Here is a 22,523-nt window from a genome sequence, read left to right as displayed (position 1 = left end):
ATGCGTCTCACAGTGCGGACATGGCAATTTATTGCCCTAGCCACATCAGCAGTCCTCATGCCTCCCTGCAGCATGCCTAATGCACGTTCACGCAGATGAGCAGGGACCCTGGGCATCTTTCTTTGGGTGTTTTTCACAGTTGGTAGACAAGTCTCTTTAGTGTCCTGCATTTTTAGAACTGTGACCTTAAATGCCTACTTTCTATAAGCTGTTAAGGTCTTAACGACCATTCCACAGGTGCATGTTAATTAATTGATTATGGTTAATTGAATATGCATGGAAAACATTGTTTAAACCCTTTACAATGAAGATCTGTAAAGTTATTTGGATTTTTAAAACATTATTGTTGAAATACACAGTCCTGAAAAAGGGACGTTTCTTTTTTTGCTGAGTATATATATATACTAAACATATTGTCAGATATTAAAAACAGATTGGCAATAATTCCGTTTTTTGTACAGGGCCTGTCTAATCCTAAATGTGATATTAATCCACCTTAGGGCACTCTCATACTCCTGACCATACAAATAGAACAGAGTTGTCAATTCCTGCAAATGTCTTTGATCTTATTGAGCGATGTGACAGGAAAAGAAAGATGTGGAATGAAGCTCACAGATAGTGTCTGGGCTATGTACTAACCTCAGGTCCTCCTTTAGCACTTCTATCGTTTAGACAAAAGGTTCCACTGGAATATAAAGCACTTCAGATAGCGAGTGGGTTATTTACTGTTGAGAAATACGACCCTGCTGGTTGTGTATCTTTTACAATCCTTTGACTGGCAGCCATTCGGGGTCTTCAAGAGCTCATTGTTAACAGCACATCCTAACTCGTGTCTGTCAGTAACCTCATTAGTCAAACTCATTTTGCCCTTAATGGCTGCCACATCTATCAGTGCCGCAAAAACATGCCACCATTGCGCTCTGACATGGTCATACAGCATACTCTGTAAATGTTGGCAGTGAGTCAGTTGTCTGAATGTAATAAGATAAGGGCTTTATTGACTGATAACTCTGGCAGGAACCCCTTCTGTAATCTGAGCTATTTTACACTCAACTTGATTTCTCCTGAGAATGAAACAGAACATTCTACTTCTGGAATCTGTGATTCTTGTCAGCTTTAAAAGGCAATGGAACTCTGAATATATTTTAATGATATTGCATGTGGGAAAAGCCTAAGACACCTAGAGTCTCATTAAACAAATGTACAGTATGTTATCTCTTCTTAGCTGTAATTAAAAGGCAAAAGATCGCACTGCAACTCTGGGGACATTATGCTTTTGCTAGCACTAGTGAAAAGGCACTGTGTAGAAATCACTACAAACAACACAGAGAAACTGAACTAACAAAGCTCATGTCATATATATATATATATATATATATATATATATATATATATATATATATATATATATATATATATATATATATATATATATATATATTTATATATGTGTATATATATTAACACCTGATGAGCCCCAATTAGGGCTAAACACATGTCATATACTCTTTGTATAATTTGACAGGTATTTGTATGAATCCCAATCAGGATGCCAGTCTGTCCACCATTGCATTTACATAAAGTTTTTAATTTCAGTGAAATCACATTTAGCATTGATTTTGTGATATACTTTGTTTATAACCATGTTTCTTTTTATTATCATTATATTTGTATTTTATAATATCACAGTTTTGCTTTGTGTGGATGCTGTCATTTTGTGGCTGTGGTGATTCTACATGACAGAACATTGCTAGGAGTGTGTTGTCACAAGTGTGACACTTTATTAGGATTTTGTGTAAAAGACATTCATTTACTGATTGATTTTGATGATTGATCTGTTAACTTCCTTTTTTCAATTTTTGATTTTTTTAGTTTTGTGCCCTCACCCACCATAACCTATCGTTGATGGGGGAGTAGCAAAAGCTTTAGATTTGTCAAAAAAGTTTCAACGGATCTCGGTGTTTTAGGGTCCTCTGATACCTAAAACATTGATATCTCAATGATGGGTGTGTGTGTCTGTATCTTTGTGTGTGTGTCTGTTTATGTGTCACAGTTTCCGGCTAGATGGAAAAATACCAAACACGAAACTTAAGCCTGTTATGAGATGACAATGTGCTGATTATTTTTAAGCCAAATCATGTAAAAGAAAGAGGAATTTTAGAGGAACCCTCAAATACCGTAAATTCTGCAATTAATTATGAATCTTCTCATCGATTGCTATCGTAACGACCTATTTAATGATCAGAAAGATCAGCTTCATAGTGTTAAATAACTGAAATGTTATAGAATAGTTTGGGTAACTTGGTTCCTAGGGCACAAAGCCTACTGACACTCACGTCCAAATTTATTCTTTTTGGCTATAGTCATCTCCTGGTCCTTCTACTGTCCCTGTGTCATACCTTTGGTCCACTGCCTTGACAGAACCGTCTGTTAAATTAATGAATATAGGTCATGATTCGAACTTACTTGTATTTTACACAGTTTTTTCAGTTCATAGCCAGCTACCTGTATAATCCTACAACTGCTAATCAAGTTGAAGAAGCTTCTTTGCTGACAGGGTTGGTTGTAGTATGCATTATACCTTTAAAAATAACTTCTCTTCTTGTCCAAAGGTTAGGGAATTCCATTGAGTTGCAGAAGTATGTTGATGGCCACCACTATTGCTTAATACTCCCTCCCGACCTCAAGTCAGCCATTGATGCTGTTATAGACATGGGAGACCAGCTCAAGAAGCAAGAGAGCCATGATACGGTAAGCTGTTCATTTTTATGTAAATCATGAGATAACTTACTTAGTAATTGTGGGAAACTCACTCTGTATAAAAACATGATCATGATGAGTTAATGGCACTAGCCAAAATGGCCTAGTATGTCCATTAAGTGTTGGTTGAGGTTTTGATTCAGATGTTACTGATCGGTTTAAGTAGGTTTGAAAACTGATTTAACTTTGAGGTCCTGGCTGTAGAAGACAAGACCATCTCTTTTTAATTGCACGGATCTTTAAGGGTTTATTGGGAGCTACTAATCCTGTCCACATGTACTTTGCAGACATGATCAGGTAACCTGTGGTATCTTGTGGACGTTGCTACAGAGTACGTGGTTTCAGGACACTGCTGAGTGCCATTTGGTCATTGCATTTGTGGAGCAAGAGCTGTCATTGTATACTTACTGAAAAGTTGAGTCCCTTTTATGCAGGCTTGAGACTCTGTTACGCGTGTGTTCTATTTCATCTACGATTAGTGATTTTCATGGAGAATGACCCAAGTAAATACTCTAACTTTACCACTTTAAGGGTCTACTTTTTCATTTTACATATTGTGACGTGTGAGTCCTTGTCTTATACCCAAGAGAAGACGCTGAGTCCAAAGACTTCATAAAAACCAACTTTATGCCAGTCAGAAACAGACAGGGTGTTTATTCACACAGGAGCGACCACTTGAATATACAAAGACACAGCAAACAAGCAGTAACAGGGCCAGGTCAGTGGCCAGGTTAGAATGTTCCTCACATCACCCATCGGGTAACAAATGAGTTGCAAACTTCCTGTTGTCTTGGTGGCTTCATGAACCTGAAGTTTCCTTGGTGATGGACAAGTAATACTCAACAGACATGTCGACCACAATATATAAATAAAGACAAAATTCTTTCATGTTGTTTTTCACAAGTCCAATTGACTTCCCTTTTCTACTTTCTTTTCTTGACTTTCAGCTGAAAGAAGACTGGCATTATATAGCCATGGTAGTTGACCGACTTTTCCTCTGGCTGTTTGTCATTTTTACTTCATTTGGCACCCTTGCTATCTTTTTGGATGCGAGCTTCAACCAAAGCCCAGACTCTCCTTTCGCATGAGCACCCACCAAACTAACTGAAAGCCTTGCTGGATATCTTAATGGCTGGAAATGTGAGTCCATACTGAACTCTTGTTACATTTAATGGAAGATTGTAGGGCAGGTCCTGAAGAAGTCTGGTGTTACATGGCTGCCATGGGAGGAGGAGCATCTCAATGACCAGGCAATTTGCCAAAGACAGAAGCACAGTGCTTGACAAAGCTTGAAAATGATAGACATTTTTGACATTAGTAAATAAAACCAGCAGTTAGTTTTAATAATTATGTGTAGTTTCTTTTTTTTCTTTTGCAATCGCATTTTCATTACATTCAGTTGTTTTCTTCTGTCCACTGCGGCTTCACCACAGTGGGAACACGAGAACAATTTAGGCGAGAACAGGCCATTCAGCCCAACAAAGCTCACCTAAATCCTCCAAAAAAACATCAAGTCAAGCTTTGAAAGTCCCTAACGCCTTACTGTCTAACACTCTACTTGATAGCTTATTCCAAGTGCCTTTGGTTCTCTGTGTAAAGAACAAATTCCTAATGTTTCTGTGAAATTTACCCTTAACAAGTTTCCAACTGTGTCCTCGTGATCTTAATGAACTCATTTTATAATAACAGTCTCGATTCACTGGACTAATTTCTGTCATAATTTTTAAACACTTCAATTATGTCACCTCTTAATCTTCTTTTGCGTAAACTGTAAAGGCTCAGCTCTTTTAATCTTTCCTCATAATTCATCCCCTGTAGTCCTGGAATCAGCCTAGTCGCTCTTCTCTGGACCTTTTCTAGCGCTGATATGTCCTTTTTGTAGACTGGAGATGAAAACTGCACCCAGTACTCCAGATGAGGCCTCACCAGTGTGTTATAAAGCTTGAACAGAACCTCCTTGGATCCTATATAACCTGACATTCTGTTAGACTTTAATTGGCTTCTGATTACTGTATACTATACATTAATACAATTAGAAAGAAGAAGACACTACAGTTGTGGCCAAAAGTTTTGAGAATGACACAAGTATACATGTTCACAAAGTTTGCTGCTTCAGTGTTTTTAGATCTTTTTGTCAGATGCTTCTATGGCATACTGAAGTAGAATTACAAGCATTTCATAAGTTTCAAAGGCTTTTATTGACAATTACATTAAGTTTATGCAAAGACTCAATATTTGCCGTGTTGGTCCTTCTTTTTATTCGCCCTGGCATGTTGTCAATCAACTTCTGGGCCAAATCCTGACTGTTGGCAGCCCATTCTTGCATAATCAAAGCTTGGAGTTTGTCAGAATTTGAGGATTGATCACAAGTTCTCAATGGTTTTAAGGTCTGGGGAGGTTCCTGGCCATGGATCCAAAATTTCGATATTTTGTTCCCCGAGCCGTTTAGTTATCACTTTTGCCTTATGGCAGAGTGCTCCATCATTCTGGATTGTTCATTGTTTGTCACCAAACTGTTCATGGATGGTTGGGAGAAGTTGCTCTCGGAGGATGTTTTGGTATCATTCTTTATTCATGGCTGTGCTCTTAGGCAAAATTGTAAGTGAGCCCACTCTCTTGGCTGAGAAGCAACCCCACACATGAATGGTCTCAGGATGCTTTACTGTTGGTATGACACAGGACTGATGGCAGCGCTCACCTTTTCTCCTCCTGACAATCTTTTTCACAGATACCCCAAACAATTAGAAAGGGAATTCATTAGAGAAAATGACTTCAGCCCAGCAGTCCTCAGCAGTCCAATCCCTGTACCTTTTGCAGAATATCAATCTGTCCCTAATGTTTTTCTTGGAGTGAAGTGGCTTCTTTGCTGCCCTTCTTGACACCAGGCCATCCTCCAAAAGTCTTCACCTCACTGTGCATGCAGATGCACTCACACCTACCTGCTGCCATTCCTGAGCAAGCTCTGCACTGGTGATGCCCAGATCCCAAGCCACGAATAAAGAATGGTACCAAAACCAAGAGCAACTTCTCCCAACTATCCCAGAAATGTTTGGTGACCAACAATGCCTTTTCCAGCATGATGGAGCACCAGGCCAAAAGGCAAAAGTGATAACTAAGTGGCTCGAGGAGCAAAACATTGAAATTTGGGGTCTATGGCCAAGAAACTCCCCAGACCTTAATCCCATTGAGAACTTATGGTCAATCCTCAAGAGGCGAGTGGACAAACAAAAATCCACAAATTATGACAAACTCCAATCATTGATTATGTAGGAATGGGCTGCCATCAGTCAGGATTTGGCCCAGAAGTTGATTGAAAACATGCTAGGGTGAATAAAAAGAAGGACCAACACGTCAAATATTGAGTCTTTGCATAAACTTAATGTAATTGTCAATAAAAGCCTTTGAAACTTATGAAATGCTTGTAATTCTACTTCATTATGCCATAGAAGCATCTGACAAAAAGATCTAAAGACACTGAAGCAGCAAACTTTATGAAAACCAAAACTTGTGTCATTCTCAAAACTTTTGGCCACGACTGTAGAAACTAACAGGTTCCATTTTCTTAAAAACAATTTAACACTAATAAAGGAAAGAAACAAAAGATGAACAGCCTGCAGACACCCATCTCAGGTCCCACCCGTCCCTAATGAGCCGTGTGAAAAAACAGAAGTTTGCAATTATTTCTTTGATAATGCAAGGAGATAACAGGAGGCATGGAAGGATATATATTGAAATTTGTTGCATATTTGTTGTCACATCTTTCTATTACTTATCTTTGCATCTGAAACTTCTAAATGTGTAGAAGAGCAAAATTCAAGGACTTTGTCTGGTTGTGCAGCAATAGTTGGCATTCACAGCAGACTGCACTGCACAACAAAGTTTTTGCTTCTCGAACACTGCTGGGTGTTTCTTATAGATTCTTGGGTGCTGATCATGAATATCACATCATAATTTACCCATTAAGTACCATTTCAGTTTTGTCATGATTTTTTCTTATATTTGTATCCAAACATTTTTGCTCCCGTAAGCAGAGGTAGATAGAGTAGCCAAAAATTGTACTCAAGTAAGAGTAGCGTTACTTCAAGTAGAAGTAACAAGTAGTCATCCAAAAATTACTCAAGTAAGAGTAAAACAGTATTTGGTAAAAAGACTACTCAAGTATTGAGTAACTATTTGAACATAATAAATTATTTATTTTTTAGAAATGTTGTAATAAGACAGACAAAAATATAAAATAATGTGCAAATTCTCCTATTTCCAAATAATAAAGTAAAAAAATGAGTAAAAATAAATAACATCTTTACAAAATAAAGATACACAAATAACACAAAGTTCCAAATCTCAGTTTCTCACAACAAAGCTCTTGAAGCCAATACCTACAGTAGGTAACATGTATGTTTGAACAGTGCAAACTACTTACAGTGACAAGATATACTGTACACTACATTACAGTATAATACTGCATATGCACTTTGTGGTGTAGCCGTGGGCGCAATTGCATGACCGCGGGGAGTTAATAAGGTAGTTGGAGCGAGTCGCACCTCCATGTGTGGGTGCAATCATTCTCAATTGCTTCATTGGCTTCCTGCACCGTGTGATTAAGGCCCACTGAGATGGGAGTGTGTGTATGTATATATATATATATATATATATATATATATATATATATATATTGAGTGTGGCGAGCAAGGCAGGTACCCTCCCTAGGCTTCTGAGGTGCGATAACGTAAGTGTGAAGGAAGGAAGGAAGGAAGGAGAGCTGACCTCGGACGGTCTGGCTGTGATGCCTGAAGGCAGCCGAAAGGAGCTTCTATTTGCTGAGTCTCCACCTGTTACACGAGCAATGGGTGAGCCAGGAAAATGAGAAGGAGGTGGGCTGAGATCAAGATGAGTTAGTCTGCATTTTAACTTTGGATTTTTAACGGATTTATTTATTAATTTTTTTATCCTTACTTTTCACAATGATTTTTATGGATTTATATAACTATCGACAGTGTGGGTTCAGCAGACTCCCATGTGGGAAGAGGGAGTCTGTAGGGGACTGGCATCATCATACACTTGTGCACATACAAGAAGTCTCAATTTACCGTGACTGTCTGTGCATGTTTGGTTAAAATGTGCTTGTTCTTCACTCAGTGAAGTGATGGTTAAACTTCAGTGGGAGTTGGCTCTCAAGATTCCTGCAGTGAAGCTGTGACCGTTTAGCAGTGAACAGGAGCCCTGCATGACTAAAAAGTCTCTCACAGGGGGCAGACGCAGGAAGTTTGTGTGTGGTTATGTGACTGCGTGGTTATGTCTGAATGGTGAAATGGAGTCATGTGATTATTGTTGCTAAGTCTGATTGGTGAAACAGTCATGAAGTAGATCCACTGGTGACTTCTCTCTTGCAAAATCAGTGTAATGTGAAAATGGAAAAAAGTAATGAGTTGAGGGTTGCCCAATGTAGTGGAGTAAGAGTAGCGTTTCTTCTTCACAAATGTACTTAAGTAAAAGCAAAAAGTATGGTGCAGTAAAACTATTCGTAGAAGTACAATTTTTTTAAAAAGTTACTCAAGTAAATGTAACGGAGTAAATGTAACTCACTACCACCCACCTCTACCCGTAAGTGACTTACCAACAATGGTTTTTGCAGCCTGGGCATGTCCAAGCATGGAATCAGGCCAGGTTGGAAGCTGTTCTATGGAAGTTGACATCCTGGGCAGGTCTGAACGAGCTTAACGCTGTCTCAGCATGCTATAAAGGTGGCTTGGATACACCGAACCTGCTCATTTGGTTAATATAGATAGTCAATGTGTTTGTATAGTATCAGTATAGTAAAGTATAGTATCTGTAGCAATATAACAGTAAGTAAGCTTGATGCTATACTCGTAGACGTTTTGGTGTTGGCCGATATGTCTTGTCAATGTCGTAACAGCCGTGATACATTCTGCTATATCTGTGGCAAATATACACTTGTGACTCAGAGTCGCTGGATGACTGCTCTTGTGAAGTAAGCTTATCATTTGTATTTTGGCTGCAAAACTGGTGATCAAGACAAGGAATGGGCACCACACATTTTTGTGCGACATGTGCTGTCAGTCTAAGAGCCTGGCTCAGAGACACTCGAAAGACGATGCCCTTTGCTGTTCTGATGATATGGCAAGAACAGAAAGACAATGTGACGGACTGTTACTTCTGTGTGACTAATGTGGCTGGTTTCTCTGCCAAAAACAAGAAGTCAATTGAATGTCCTAATCTGCCTTCAGCAATGTGACCCGTGCCACATGACGACAGTCTTCCAATTCCGAAACCACCAGAGGATTGGACCTTAGACGAACTAGATAAACAAACTGCAATGCAGGGTACCGACAGTGACATTGACCCAGATTTTGAACTGTGCTCATCAGGCGATCCAAATCTGATAACACAGTCCGAATTGAACGATTTGGTCAGAGATTTGGGTCTGTCAAAAGCAAAAACCGAGCTGCTGGCTTTGAGACTACAGGAATGGTGTTTGCTGTCACCAGGTATGAAAATGTCTGTGTTTCAAGGCTGACATCATGATATAACCAAATTTTTTGCAAAAGTTGACAGTCTCTTGCTTCTGTTGTGACATTGAAGGATTGTTCTCGGCCTTGGGTTGTGATCACAACCCGGAAGAGTGGTGTCTTTTCATTGATTCGTCAATATTAAGCCTGAAAGCTGTTCTGTTGCACAATGGCAACGTTTATCTTTCAGTACCTGTTGGCCATGCAGCACACATGAAAGAAACATATGAGAATATGGAACTGTTGCTGAAGCATGTCCAGTATAGCAGGTACAACTGGAATATCTGTGGAGATCTTAAAGTCGTTGTTCTGTTACTAGGACTGCAGCTCGGCTATACAAAGTACTGTTGTTTCATCTGTGAATTGGACAGCCATGCCAAAGAGTTGCACTATTCTCGACAGAACTGGCCACTCTGTAAAAAGTTAGTTTCAGGACAGAAAAATGTGGTACATGAATCACTTGTCAACCCGGCAAAGATATTTTTGCCTCCTCTTCACATAAAACTGAGACTAATGAAGAATTTCGTGAAAGCACTGAACAAGGAAGGTGAAGGTTTTCATTATTTAAGACAGATGTGCCCAAGAATACCTGATGCCAAGATCAAAGAGGGCATTTTTGTTGGCCCCCAGATCAGACATGTTATGAGTGACGAGTGGTTTGAAGATCTGTTAGATGGGCCGGAAAAAATTGCCTGGAAAGCCTTCAAAGATGTTGTTGGAAATTTTCTGGGTAATTACAGACCCCCAAACTACATTCAGCTGGTAGACAAACTTCTCAAAGCATACAAGACAATGAAGTGCAACATGTCACTAAAGATTCATTTCCTCCACTCACACTTGGACTTCTTCCCTGCAAATCTCGGTGCTGTCAGTGATGAACACGGTGAAAGGTTTGCTACGATGAAGAAACGATACCAGGGCAACTGGAATCCAACAGTGCTTGCTGACTACTGTTGGACACTGCAACGTGATGCACCAGTCATTGAATACAAAGGAAAATCAGGAGCAAAACATTTTTAATTCTGTTGAATTCAATAGCTTATGCGAAACATAAACGTGACTTAATACGTTATTGTCAGTAAACATATAAATGTCTATTTCTCAGAGTTACTATGTGATGCAGTAAAACCAAAACTATATTTGTGCATACCCAGTGGGTACCTGTCACAATCAGAAAAATCTTTGTTGTGCAGTGCTGTCGATTAAAACACTTTGAAAGCAGATTTCTACGGAAGCTCTGAACCGCACAGTGAAAAAAATTATGGGATAACCCTTATTCAAATGCGTACATGAAAATATCTCGTACATATGTGAAAACATCTCGTACGTACAAGATACTTTCATGTACGTACGAGATGTTTTCACGTACGTACGAGATACTTTCACGTATGTACGAGATAAACTTAGATTAAAATATTACAAAAGTGTGCTTCGGGGCTTCCTAATTACGACCTTACCAAGGCCATGGAGCTTCAGTTTCACGTCATTTCCAGCACTTGTAGCGCAGTAAAATAAAAAAGCAGACAGATGGGCTTTTATTTATTAAAGGAGTGTGGGATGGTTAGAGTTGGGTTTAACAGCAGCATGCAATAACTACGTCAGGTAATGCCCAGAACGTCAGTCACGAAATGCCCATCGTATACCCCGTTACACTATGGTTAAGATTAGGCTTGTGGGAGGGTAACGGTTTAGTTACGTGCTTTATGTTTACAGGTATTCGTCTGCACACTTGTACGGAGCAACTGAAGAGATCTGGTTTTTTTTTTTCTTCTTGGGAAACAATTTCATGCATACAACATACTATCTCGTGCCCACCACTTACCATAGCCTGCGCACCAGGAACTTTTAAGGTCACATCTGCCAATACTGCGTGTGCACTGCATTCTTTCAGATGAGCACCAAATGCCATCGCGTGCTACTGTACATCATTTTCTGGAAACAGGACTGTCACGCATGCGCGAGTAGGAGGTCGCGGACGAATCTTAGAACACATCGAAGGATGTTCGCCGGTGGGGAATGGCGGGGTACTAACCTTGTTTCTTTGTTTTCCAGACCCAAAGACACTCCGCCATAAGACCTGACCGCACTACGTTTACTTCCGCCCTCCCTCCGCCATCTTTGATGACATCATTGTCTCCCATCATCCATCACTCCTTCCCAGCATTCCTGCACTTCCGGCTCCTCCCCTATAAAAATGGCCGCGACGCCATGAATTGTTTATGTTTGACCGATTTATTGTTTTGTGAAAATCTGGAGTGTCGACAATATAAGGGGCCGGAAAACCCCAAACCTTTTTGTTGTCTGCTTCTGAACTTATTACATTGGCGTAGTCGGCAGGATCGTTGTCCGAGGGAAATGTCGGAAGGACAAGACCTGAATGCAGTCTTACAGGGCATGAGCGCCCAACTCGCGGCACTGCAACAATCCCAGGCCGCGACCAACCGGGAGTTGGATTTAACAAGGGCCCAGCTGGCCGAAGCCCGGAGAGCTATAGCGGAGCGTCCGCGCCATACACCGCCACCCCTGGTACCTATGACGGAATCCGATGATGTGGAATCCTACCTGGGGATCTTTGAAAGGACGGCCACCCGGAACGAGTGGCAGCGGTCCGAGTGGGCGTCCATCTTGGCGCCCTACCTGAAGGGTCCCGCGCAGCGCGCTTATTACGACCTCCCCGAGGAAGAGGCCGCCAAATATGACGTCCTTAAGAAGGAGATACTGGCCCGCTACGGCATAACACCGGGCCAGCAGGCGGCGGAATGGAGAACCTGGCAGTTTGACCCAGAGAAGCCGGCCCAAGCGCAGGCATTCGAGTTCTGGGGTAAGATCGGGAGGTGGCTACGGCCAGAGGGCCCCCAAGCCAGGAAAGTGGTAGAACAAGTGGCCTGTGAAGGCCTGGTTAACGCCCTACCTAGTTCTCTCGCCCAGCAGGTCCGGTCACATCCTTATAAGGAAATGTCAGGTCTCCTGGAGGTATTGGAACGTCAACTGGCGGTCTACCGATCCGGGGGATCGGAACGGCAAGCGCGTGGGAACCGACAGGGACGGTTGGCCCACCCCGAGCCCTCTCGACGCGCTGCGGAAGCGCCGCAGAAATTCAAAGAAAAGCCGGCCTCCCCACGCTGTTACAAGTGTGGAGAGACCGGCCATCTGCTGCCAACCTGCCCCCTCAACACATCATCGGAGCCGATGGACTGCACCTGGGCTACGAAGGAAAGGTACTGTACTCCGTCTCACCCGCTGGCAAGTCCGAATACGGGAGTGGTGTTGCTTAATGGGCACTCGGTGGTGGCTTTGTTCGATTCCAGCAGTAACATTACCATTGTTTCTCGCCGTTTTGTCTTACCACGACAGTGGCTCCCGAAACATTTACAAGTCACTTGTGTACACTGTGAGACCAGAACGTATCGATCCGCCCAGTGTTACGTTACCTGGAAGGGGCAGGTGTCCAATTTGATGGTCGCGGTGTTGCCTGATCCCCCCTATCCGGTAATCTTGGGGCAAGACTGGTCCAAAATTAGCAGCGGTAGGATAAACGCCGCTCCCAGAGCCTCTTTGGGTCTAGCCATGAGGGGACGAGGTGCCCTTCCCGCGATCTCCACGCCATGCACAGGGGCAAGCCAAGATGGCGCAGGCGTGTCGGGAGTGGATTCTCGAGTGACATCCTCTGACCCGGAAGTATCCGCCGGGGAAGGGACAAGCCGGGGGACACTTCCGCCAAACCCATCTCATGATCCGTTAAGCAACCTGGATCATCAATTTCGGTCTACACCTGCGTCCTTTAAAAGAGAACAGTGGAATGATGATTCCCTAAGGTTTGCCCGGAATGCAGTTGTTCTTCCTGGTAGCACACATGCTGATGGTTCCATGCCACGCGAGCCCTTCTTTGTGTTAGAAAATGATCTGTTGTATCGGGTGGCAACTCACGTGGGTGAGGTGCGGAAACTGTTGCTAGTGCCACGTACCTTGCGGCGGGAGGTGTGTGAACTAGCACACGCTCACCTCTTAGGCGCCCATCTTAGGGCCGAAAAAACATTGGAGAGAGTTAAACTCCGCTTTTATTGGCCTGGGATAAATGAGGAGGTCCGGCGTTTCTGTCAGTCCTGTCCGGAATGTCAGATTCGCCAGATTCCGAGGAGGGACCGTGCTCCTCTCGTCCCTATTCCTTTAATAGACGTCCCATTTGATAGAATAGGGGTAGATTTAGTGGGACCCCTGGAACCCTCAAACCGTGGCTTTAAATATATATTAGTCATGGTTGATTATGCGCCCGATACCCAGAGGCGGTTCCCCTGCGCTCCACTACTACAAAAAATATCGCACGGGAATTGGTTAATTTATTTTCAAGAGTGGGTATTCCCAAAGAAGTCCTCACGGACCAGGGTACACCATTCACTTCGGATACGTTCAAGGAAGTTGCCAGATTACTCAGGATAAAGCACCTGAAGACGTCTGTCTATCACCCCCAAACGGACGGGTTGGTTGAACGCTTTAATCAGACGCTCAAACAGATGCTCCGTAAGGTAGTCAGCGCCGATGGCAGGAATTGGGACCAGCTCCTACCGCTCGTCCTTTTTGCCTACAGGGAGGTACCCCAAGCGTCTACGGGTTTCTCCCCTTTTGAATTATTGTATGGGCGACAGCCCCGGGGACTTTTGGATATCCTAAAAGAGGGCTGGGAGGCAGAACCTCTGCCCTCCTCAAATGTGCTCGAGTATGTTGCGCAACTGCGTGACAAGCTCGAAAAAATTAAACCAATCCTAAAAGATCACGTGACTCGTGCGCAGGCAGCTCAGGTCCGGTGTTACAACCGTAACTCGGTCCTCCGTCCGGGGGATCGAGTGATGGTACTTGTTCCCACATCCCATTCTAAATTGTTAGCTTACTGGCAAGGGCCATACGAGGTTAAGGAGAGAAAAGGATTGGTCGACTATTTGGTTCTCCAACCTAATCGTCGTCCAACCGAGAGGATCTACCATGTTAATTTATTAAAGCCTTGGAAAGACCGGGAAGAGCCTCCCAATGCTAGTAGGTCCCTCTCCTTATTCGCTGGCGGGAACGCCCTTAACCTCGGTAAAGAGCTTACCCCCTCACAACGGCAGGAGATTATTAAAACTGTCCACGCCATCCGACTCCCCGAGGCAAAACGCGCCGAAGTGGAATTGGAGGTGCAACGGATGTTGGATATGGACATAATCGAGGAAAGTAACAGCCCTTGGTCTAGTCCAATCGTCCTTGTTTCCAACCCTGACGGCTCATGGAGGTTCTGTAATGACTTTAGACGTCTGAATCAGATCTCCAAATTCGATGCTTACCCGATGCCCCGCATTGATGACCTTCTGGAGCGGCTAGGTGCCGCCCGATACTTGACTACCCTTGACATGACAAAAGGGTATTGGCAGATTCCTTTAACGGCATCCGCAAAAGAAAAAACAGCCTTCAGCACCCCTAGCGGGCATTGGCAGTATAAGGTCCTCCCATTTGGGCTGCACGGGGCACCGGCTACCTTTCAACGTCTGGTGGATAGAGTGTTGAAGCCCCACCAGTCCTATAGTGCCGCCTACCTCGATGACGTAGTCATCTATTCCGGCGCCTGGGAGGAACACTTGTCGCAGCTCTCAGCTGTCCTCGCGACATTGGCTAACGCCGGCCTCCGCATTAATCCCCGAAAATGTTTCTTTGGCTTACAGGAGGCCAAATATTTAGGGTACCTAGTGGGACGAGGACAGGTGAGACCACAATGCTCCAAAGTTAAAGACATCCTGGAATGGCCCCGTCCGAGTACCAAGAAACAGGTGCAGGCTTTCTTGGGGCTAGCTGGTATTACCGCCGGTTCGTACCCCGTTTCTCCGAAAGAGCAGCACCCTTGACTAATTTAACAAAGAAAGGTGCTCCTCTCCACGTGGTATGGACCGATATGGCAGAACATGCATTCAGTGACTTAAAGAAGGCCCTAACGTCGGCACCGGTGTTGCGGACTCCGGATTTTGGAGCTCCGTTCATTCTCCAGACCGATGCTTCGGACACAGGCTTGGGTGCCGTGTTGAGCCAGAGTATCGATGGTGTTGAACACCCCCTAATGTACCTGAGCCGGAAACTGCTGGAATGCGGTATGCGGCGGTGGAGAGGGAAGCCCTGGCCATAAAGTGGGCTGTGACTTATCTCCGGTACTACCTGTTGGGTCGCGAGTTCACTCTGGTGACTGACCACGCTGCGTTGCAGTGGATGTCCTTACATAAAGAGTCGAATCCGCGGGTCACTAGGTGGTTCTTGGACTTACAACCTTATAAGTTCACGGTCACTTATCGCCGTGGCGGCCTTCAGGCCAATGCCGATGCTCTCTCCCGTATCCACGACCTCTCGGTTCGGTCCGCCGGTCCTGACGGTTTCGGGCTGAGGGGGGGGTCATGTCACACATGCGCGAGTAGGAGGTCGCGGACTGATCTTAGAACACATCGAAGGATGTTCGCCGGCGGGGAATGGCGGGGTAATAACCTTGTTTCTTTGTTTTCCAGACCCAAAAACACTCCGCCATAAGACCTGACCGCATTACGTTTACTTCTGCCCTCCCTCCGCCATCTTTGATGACGTCATTGTCTCCCATCATCCATCACTCCTTCCCAGCATTCCTGCACTTCCGGCTTGAATTGTTTATGTTTGACCGATTTATTGTTTTGTGAAAATCTGGAGTGTCGACAATATAAGGGGCTGGAAAACCCCAAACCTTTTTGTTGTCTGCTTCTGAACTTATTACAGGACATATCACTGAACAGTCTGATGTTTTCCTCATACAGTTACAGTCCACAGAAATTAATATTGGCAAGTTTATAAAATCAGGCTATGCATTCAAGCCCAGATCGTTAAATCCGCGAAGCAGCACCGCTAACCAATGCACTAATTTATAGTAAAAGGAAATTACATTAGTTAGCCATTTACTTTCTAGCCCGCAGCTCGTTATTCGCACAAGTTACGAAAGGAATTCATATTTCATGTATTTACTGCGTGTGAAGTTTACCCAGTTCAAAGCGGGTTCACTAATTTAATTCTCTGGTAAACCTGGCACACTCGATCGCTTATCTGCACCAGTGAACTGTGGGATTTAACATACATCTAAAGAGTTAAATCCAAATCGGGCCACTTTAACTCCCGCTGTTTTCAGACAAGAAATGTACCCTTGTTAAAAAGCCAAACTTGAATATCCTAGTGAAATCCACTGGCCAACTTGGCACACGGGGTCACTCGTTGCATTGTGCAAAATGAACTCGTAAGTGGTGGGCACGAGATAGTAAGTTGTACTAAATTGTTTCCCAGGAAGAAACAAAACACCATATCTCCTCAGGTGCAGACGAATACCTGTAAACTAAACCCTTACCCTCCCACAAGCCTACTATTAACCATAGTGTAATGGGGTATGCAATGGGCATTTCGTGACTGACGTTCTGGGCTTTACCTGATGTAGTTATTGCATTCTGCTGTTAAACCCAACTCTAACCATCCCACACTCCTTTAATAAATAAAAGCTCATCCATCTGCTTTTTTATATCACCGCGCTACAAGCGTTGGAAGTGACGTCAAACTGAAGCACCACAGCCTTGGTAAGGTCGTAATTAGCAAGCCCCGAAGCACACTTTTGTAATATTTTAATCTAAGTTTATCTCTAAGTTTATCACGTACGTACATGAAAACATCTCGTACGTACGTGAAAGTATCTCGTACGTACGTGAAAACATCTCGTATGTATGCGTGAAAGTATCTCGTACGTACGTGAAAACATCTCGTGCGTGAAAGTATCTTGTACGTACGAGATATTTTCACGTACGTACGAGATAAGGGTTATCCCATAATTTTTTTTCACTGTGCGGTTCAGAGCTTCCTTAGATTTCAGATCCAAACCTTAATATGCAGATATTGGTGTACATATACTATATGTGTGGTCTACAACAGAAAGTTAGAAATTAAACTATTAATTCTTAATTCCAAAAGTACACACAAAAGAAAATTATAGATAACGTTGCAAAGTCTTAAACAAATACAGTACTATTATTGCAAAGTTGCAATACTGAAATTGGTCAGTAGATGGCACCATTGTTACTGAAGGCACTATTGAGAAGCGTTTTACTGCGTTAAAAATATTACTAACGTAAGAATTATAAATGTTATTAATCAATTAAATATTCTTAGATAATAGTGCCTTAAAAGAACTGTAGAGGTAATTCAAGTTCTCAAAAATATAACAAAATTACTTTGTTTTTTTACTTATTTAACTTTGACAAGGACATAACTTACTGGCTCTGAAGTACACATACATATAAACTGCTCAAAAAAATTAAAGGAACACTTTGAAAACATATCCGATCTCAGTGGGAAAAAAATCCTGCTGGATATCTATACTGATATGGACCAGGTAATGTGTTAGGAATGAAAGGATGCCACATTGTTTGATGGAAATGAAAATTATCAACCTACTGAGGGCTGAATTTAAAGACACCCCAAAAATCAAAATGAAAAAATGATGCGGCAGGCTAGTCCATTTTGCAGAAATTTCATTCCAGCCACTCCAGATCGTACTTAGTAGTTTGTATGGTCACCATATGCTTGTATGCATGCCTGATAACGTCGGGGTTGCATGCTCCTAATGAGACGACGTATGGTATCCTGGGGGATCTCCACTGAGCTCCTGGACAGTCTGAGGTGCAACCTGGTGGCGTCGGATGAACTGAAACATAATGTCCCAGAGGTGTTCTATTCAGTTTAGGTCAGGTAAGCGTCGGGGTCAGTCAATGGTATCAATTCCTTCATCCTCCAGGAACTGCCTGCATACTCTCGCCACATGAGGCCAGGCATTGTTTTGCACCAGGAGGAACCCAGGATCTACGGCACCAGCATAGGGTCTGACAACGTATCCAAAGATTTCATCCCAATACCTAATGGCAGTCAAGGTGTTGTTGTCTAGCCTGTAGAGGTCGGTGTGTCCCTCCATGGATATGCCTCCCCAGACCATCACTGACCCACCACAAAACCGGTCATGCTGAACGATGTTACAGGCAGCATAACACGGCTTCTCCAGACCCTTTCATGTCTGTCACACCAGTGGTTTGCTGGAGGTCATTTTGGAGGGCTGTGGCTGTGCTCATCCTGTTTCTCCTTGTCCAAAGCAGATACTGGTCTGTCCTGCTGATGGGTTAAAGACCTTCTACATCCCTCTTCAGCTCTCCTAGAGTAACTGCCTGTCTCCTGGAATCTCCTCCATGCCCTTGAGATTGTGCTGGGAAACACAGCAAACCTTCCTGCAATGGCACATATTGATGTGCCATCCTGGAGAAGATGGACTACCTGTGCAACCTCTGTAGGGTCCAGGTATGGCCTCATGCTACCAGTAGTGACACTGACCATAGCCAAATGCAAAACTAGTGAAACAACAGTCAGAAAAGATGAGGAGTAAAACATGTCAGTGGCCTCCACCTGTTACACCATTCCTCTTTTGGGGGTCATCTCATTGTTGCCCCTCTAGTGCACTTGTTGTTTATTTAATTAACACCACAGCAGCTGAAACTGATTAACAACCTCCTCTGCTACTTAACTGACCAGATTAATAACCCAGAAGGATCATTGACTTGATGCTATACTCTCATTAAAAATGTTCATTTAATTTTTTAGCAGTTTTATAAGAAAACAATGTAATAGAAACAAGAATGAATGAACAGAACGTATGTTACTTCATTTGATGCACATTACTCATAGGGAGGTTTCTCACAATGTAACCTTGTAACTAATACTTTAAACAGATAGTGAGGAAAAGCACGCCTTTCTCTTCTATTTCCTGCTACTCACAATGCCTTGCTTTGCAGAAGGCGGCATCAACGCCCGTCCTCCTGACGACCCAACTACGCCTCTCAGACAAAATGTAGTGCCTTTTATTTTAATTACGTTTCCATTGGGTAAACGGAATAGGATCTGAAGACTCGCAACAGGAGGCTAAAGTTTCTTTTAAAATAGGCAAATGCAGACAGTTGAGTAAAATGTAGGCATAAACTGGAGTGGCCCAGTAAATCCGATGTCACATTACATGACTCCTAGTCATTGGGTATGTCAGACTTGCTGAACACAGTTGCCGATCTCATCTCAAGACTATGTCAGTTTGAAAGAGTGCAAAATTGCTGGGCAATGCTTTCTAGCACAGTCGTGCTCATCCCTTTATCTGACAGCTGCCTTATTTAGCTGACACTCTATGAAAGGTTAAAGGGTATAGTGAGTTCAGCCGCAATCTCTACCCCTTTTTCTTTTTCCATTCTGTTGTGGTACATAAAACATAAGACTTCAGACAGACAAGCCTCTATTGTTTTTATGTTCCTTCTTCAGAGTTGCTGCATTATATGAATTGCACTTCAGGATGAGCATTCGCTGGTTGTCAGCTCTCACACGCAAGACAAAATTGAATTTGTTTGAGGGATGAGTCAGGGAATATTTATTAGTTGCTGGACATGTGGAGTGCTTGCTGGTTGAAGCCCCTTTTTAGCCCTAATAATAATAATAATAATAATAATGGAATGCCAGCTCCTACTGCTACTGATTCAGTGCTGATTTCATCTCATCTCGTTTAATTTTCTAAAACTGTTTTTCCTGGTAAGGGTGGACAGATGTCGCCCCTCGTTATCCATAATAGCTAGTCGATATTATTAGGCTTCGATGACCTTTAGTGGAGGGGTTTCGAGCTCCCCTTTGTATCAGTAGCATGTGACAATAAAGTAGCACCAATGGCACCCATTTGTGCATACACCATGGACTTGAAGGAGCATGCGCCTTTTCTTGTGTGGAGCAGGAACAAATGGCATCCATCAGGTAGCAGCACCCACTCAGAATCATCAGAGTCGGTTGACACTCTCCCTTCATTGTCCGAAGAGCGCACTTCCTTAACTTTTATTAATAGCGTCCCCTCAGATGATGCTTTTATTGCCTGATGGATTGACTGGCTCTGGTCACGTCACGTTATGCAGCAAGCTTCACAGGATCATGCCACTGACTGCCACCAACTCTCAAAGATTATGAATGAAAATACCTGGAAAAAATTGCATAATGTGACATGACCTTAAGAGAAAAGTTCAAGGGGGAAACAGAATTTTAGAAAAAGGGACATGTGACATTAAATCAGAGATATTTGACCAAAGACAGCATTTTGTTTTATATTTGCAATTAAATTAGAAAACTATAGCAAGATTTGTTTTCACTTTGATATTAAAGAGTATTTCTGTTAATCAATGCCAGAAAAGACAAATTAAATCCTCTGTTATTCAATGTTGTATAACACTAACATGTGAAAACTTCCAAGAGAATGAATACTTTTTATAGGCACTGCAGATAAACAAAATGGAAAATTCTCTAACAGTTAACTACATGGCTGAACACACCTTAAGGTTACACCACACATACATTTTCTAATATATTTTCAACAGGGATCCTTCACAGCTTTGCTTCAAAGAGGCAGCCCTTCTCACAACAAAGAAAGTACAATTACTGGGACAACTGCCTTGTCCTTAGGGGCTTCTGTATTTCACCTTCTTCTTCTTCCTCTTCATCTTTCCCCACTTCTGTGTGGGGTCCATGTGCTTGATCAACATTCTTCATACAGTCCTGCATATCCTTGATCAACATTCATTCTTCAGTCCTGCATATCCTCCACAGTAAGTACCTTTTTCCTTCAGATCTTTTACTTTATCCATCCACCTTCATTTTGGCCTCCCTCACTTTCTCTTCCATTGTAATTCCACTCCCATCACTCTTTTGCACACACATTCATTGTCTTTCCTCGTCACATGTCCATACCACTTCTACCTGCTGTCGTGTACTTTCTTAGATATCACACACACTTTTGTTGTACCTGTGCATTTCCCATTTCTTATTCTGTCCTTTTATAAATTCAACACATCTATCTTAACATTCTCGCTTCTTCCATATCTAACTTCTTCTCCAGAGTTTCCTTTACTGTCCATGTCTCAGCACCATACATCAATCTTGGTCTTACAATAGTCTTACAAATCTTACCTTTAACCTTTGCCTTAATTTTTCGATCACACAATACTCCTGATACCTTCTTCCAGTTGTTTCATTCACACTGCACTCTATGTGTTATCTCTGCATGTAATTCGCCATCTTGGCCCACTCCTGACCCTAGTCATTAAAATATAGCCACTCTTTTCAAGAGCTGTCCCTATAGACTAACTTCTGGATCCTGATCATTGTTCTTCTTATTAATTTTTAATTCTCTGTTTTCCAAAACCCTTCCCCATTCTTCCAACTTCCTCCCAACTTCTTTGTTTGCAGTGCTACACAATGCAAAAATCATCAGTAAAAACCATGCATCAAGGGATTGATCTTTTATCCCATGACTATTACCAGATCAAAGAGTTAGGAACTTAAAGACGTTTCCTGGTTAGACCTCCTCTAACTGGGATCTTGTTTGTTACCGTAACACTGCTCTAAGCCCGAGTCCTCACTCCTTCATACACTTCTCTGGTATTCCTTTCTCTCTCGTACACCTCCAGACCTCTTGATGTGGTGCTCTATTGTAAGCCTTCACCAAATCAATAAACACCATATGCAAACCTTTTTATGTTTTTCAATTCTTCTCTATGAGCTGTTTCTCCCTTGAATAAAAACAAAGTGCTCCTCTTCTATGGTGATTTCTTCAGTAAGCCTTCTCTCTATAACCCTTTCCCGAATTTTCATTTCAGCTTAATCTCTATATAGTTTCCACAATCCTTAATACCCCTCTACTCCTTATAAATGGGGTGCCTCTCCAACTCTGGTATTCTCTCTTTTTTATAGATCTTCGGCATTAGACCCCATGACACATCTACTCCCTCTTCTCCTACACTCTTCCATGTGTCTGCTGGAATATCATGCAGTCCTGTTCCCTCTCCATTTTTCATTCTTTTCTATGTCTCCTTTACTTCCTCCTTATTCTTGGTGCTAGCCCTTCACTTGGGACTCCATCCTTAACCCTTGGATTTTCTTTATTCAACAGGTTTTCTAAGTGCCTTTCCCATCTATTCTTGATCCTACCATGCTCACACAAGACTCCACCTTGTTTATCTTTCATCTGCTTTATCTGTCAGCCTTTCCAGGTGTGTTCCTAGTCTCTGCTTTTCTAAAATTCCTTCTCTTTTACTGTTTTGTCTCCAACTTTTCATACCCTACTTCCAAAACTTGTGCCTTGTCTCTTGTGCCTCTGCCCTCTTT

General features: G+C 42.7%; 1 protein-coding gene across 2 annotated transcripts in view; it reads left to right on the top strand.

Annotated features, from left to right (window-relative positions):
• LOC120525004 (acetylcholine receptor subunit beta-like) overlaps nucleotides 1-4,105 on the top strand; it is a 70,613-nt gene extending 66,508 nt beyond the window's left edge. For both annotated transcript variants that reach the window (XM_039746924.1, XM_039746925.1), the window contains exons 10-11: nucleotides 2,613-2,751; nucleotides 3,708-4,105. In XM_039746924.1, the coding sequence (XP_039602858.1) occupies nucleotides 2,613-2,751; nucleotides 3,708-3,848 (280 nt within the window). In that variant the 3' untranslated portion in view covers nucleotides 3,849-4,105. The remainder of the gene's footprint in view (nucleotides 1-2,612; nucleotides 2,752-3,707) is intronic.
• Nucleotides 4,106-22,523: the final 18,418 nt, after the last annotated feature.

This window comes from Polypterus senegalus, chromosome 3 (genome assembly GCF_016835505.1).
Source record: "Polypterus senegalus isolate Bchr_013 chromosome 3, ASM1683550v1, whole genome shotgun sequence".
In the NCBI taxonomy this organism is placed as follows: Eukaryota; Metazoa; Chordata; class Cladistia; order Polypteriformes; family Polypteridae; genus Polypterus; species Polypterus senegalus.
This window is presented reverse-complemented; position numbering and strand designations above follow the sequence as displayed.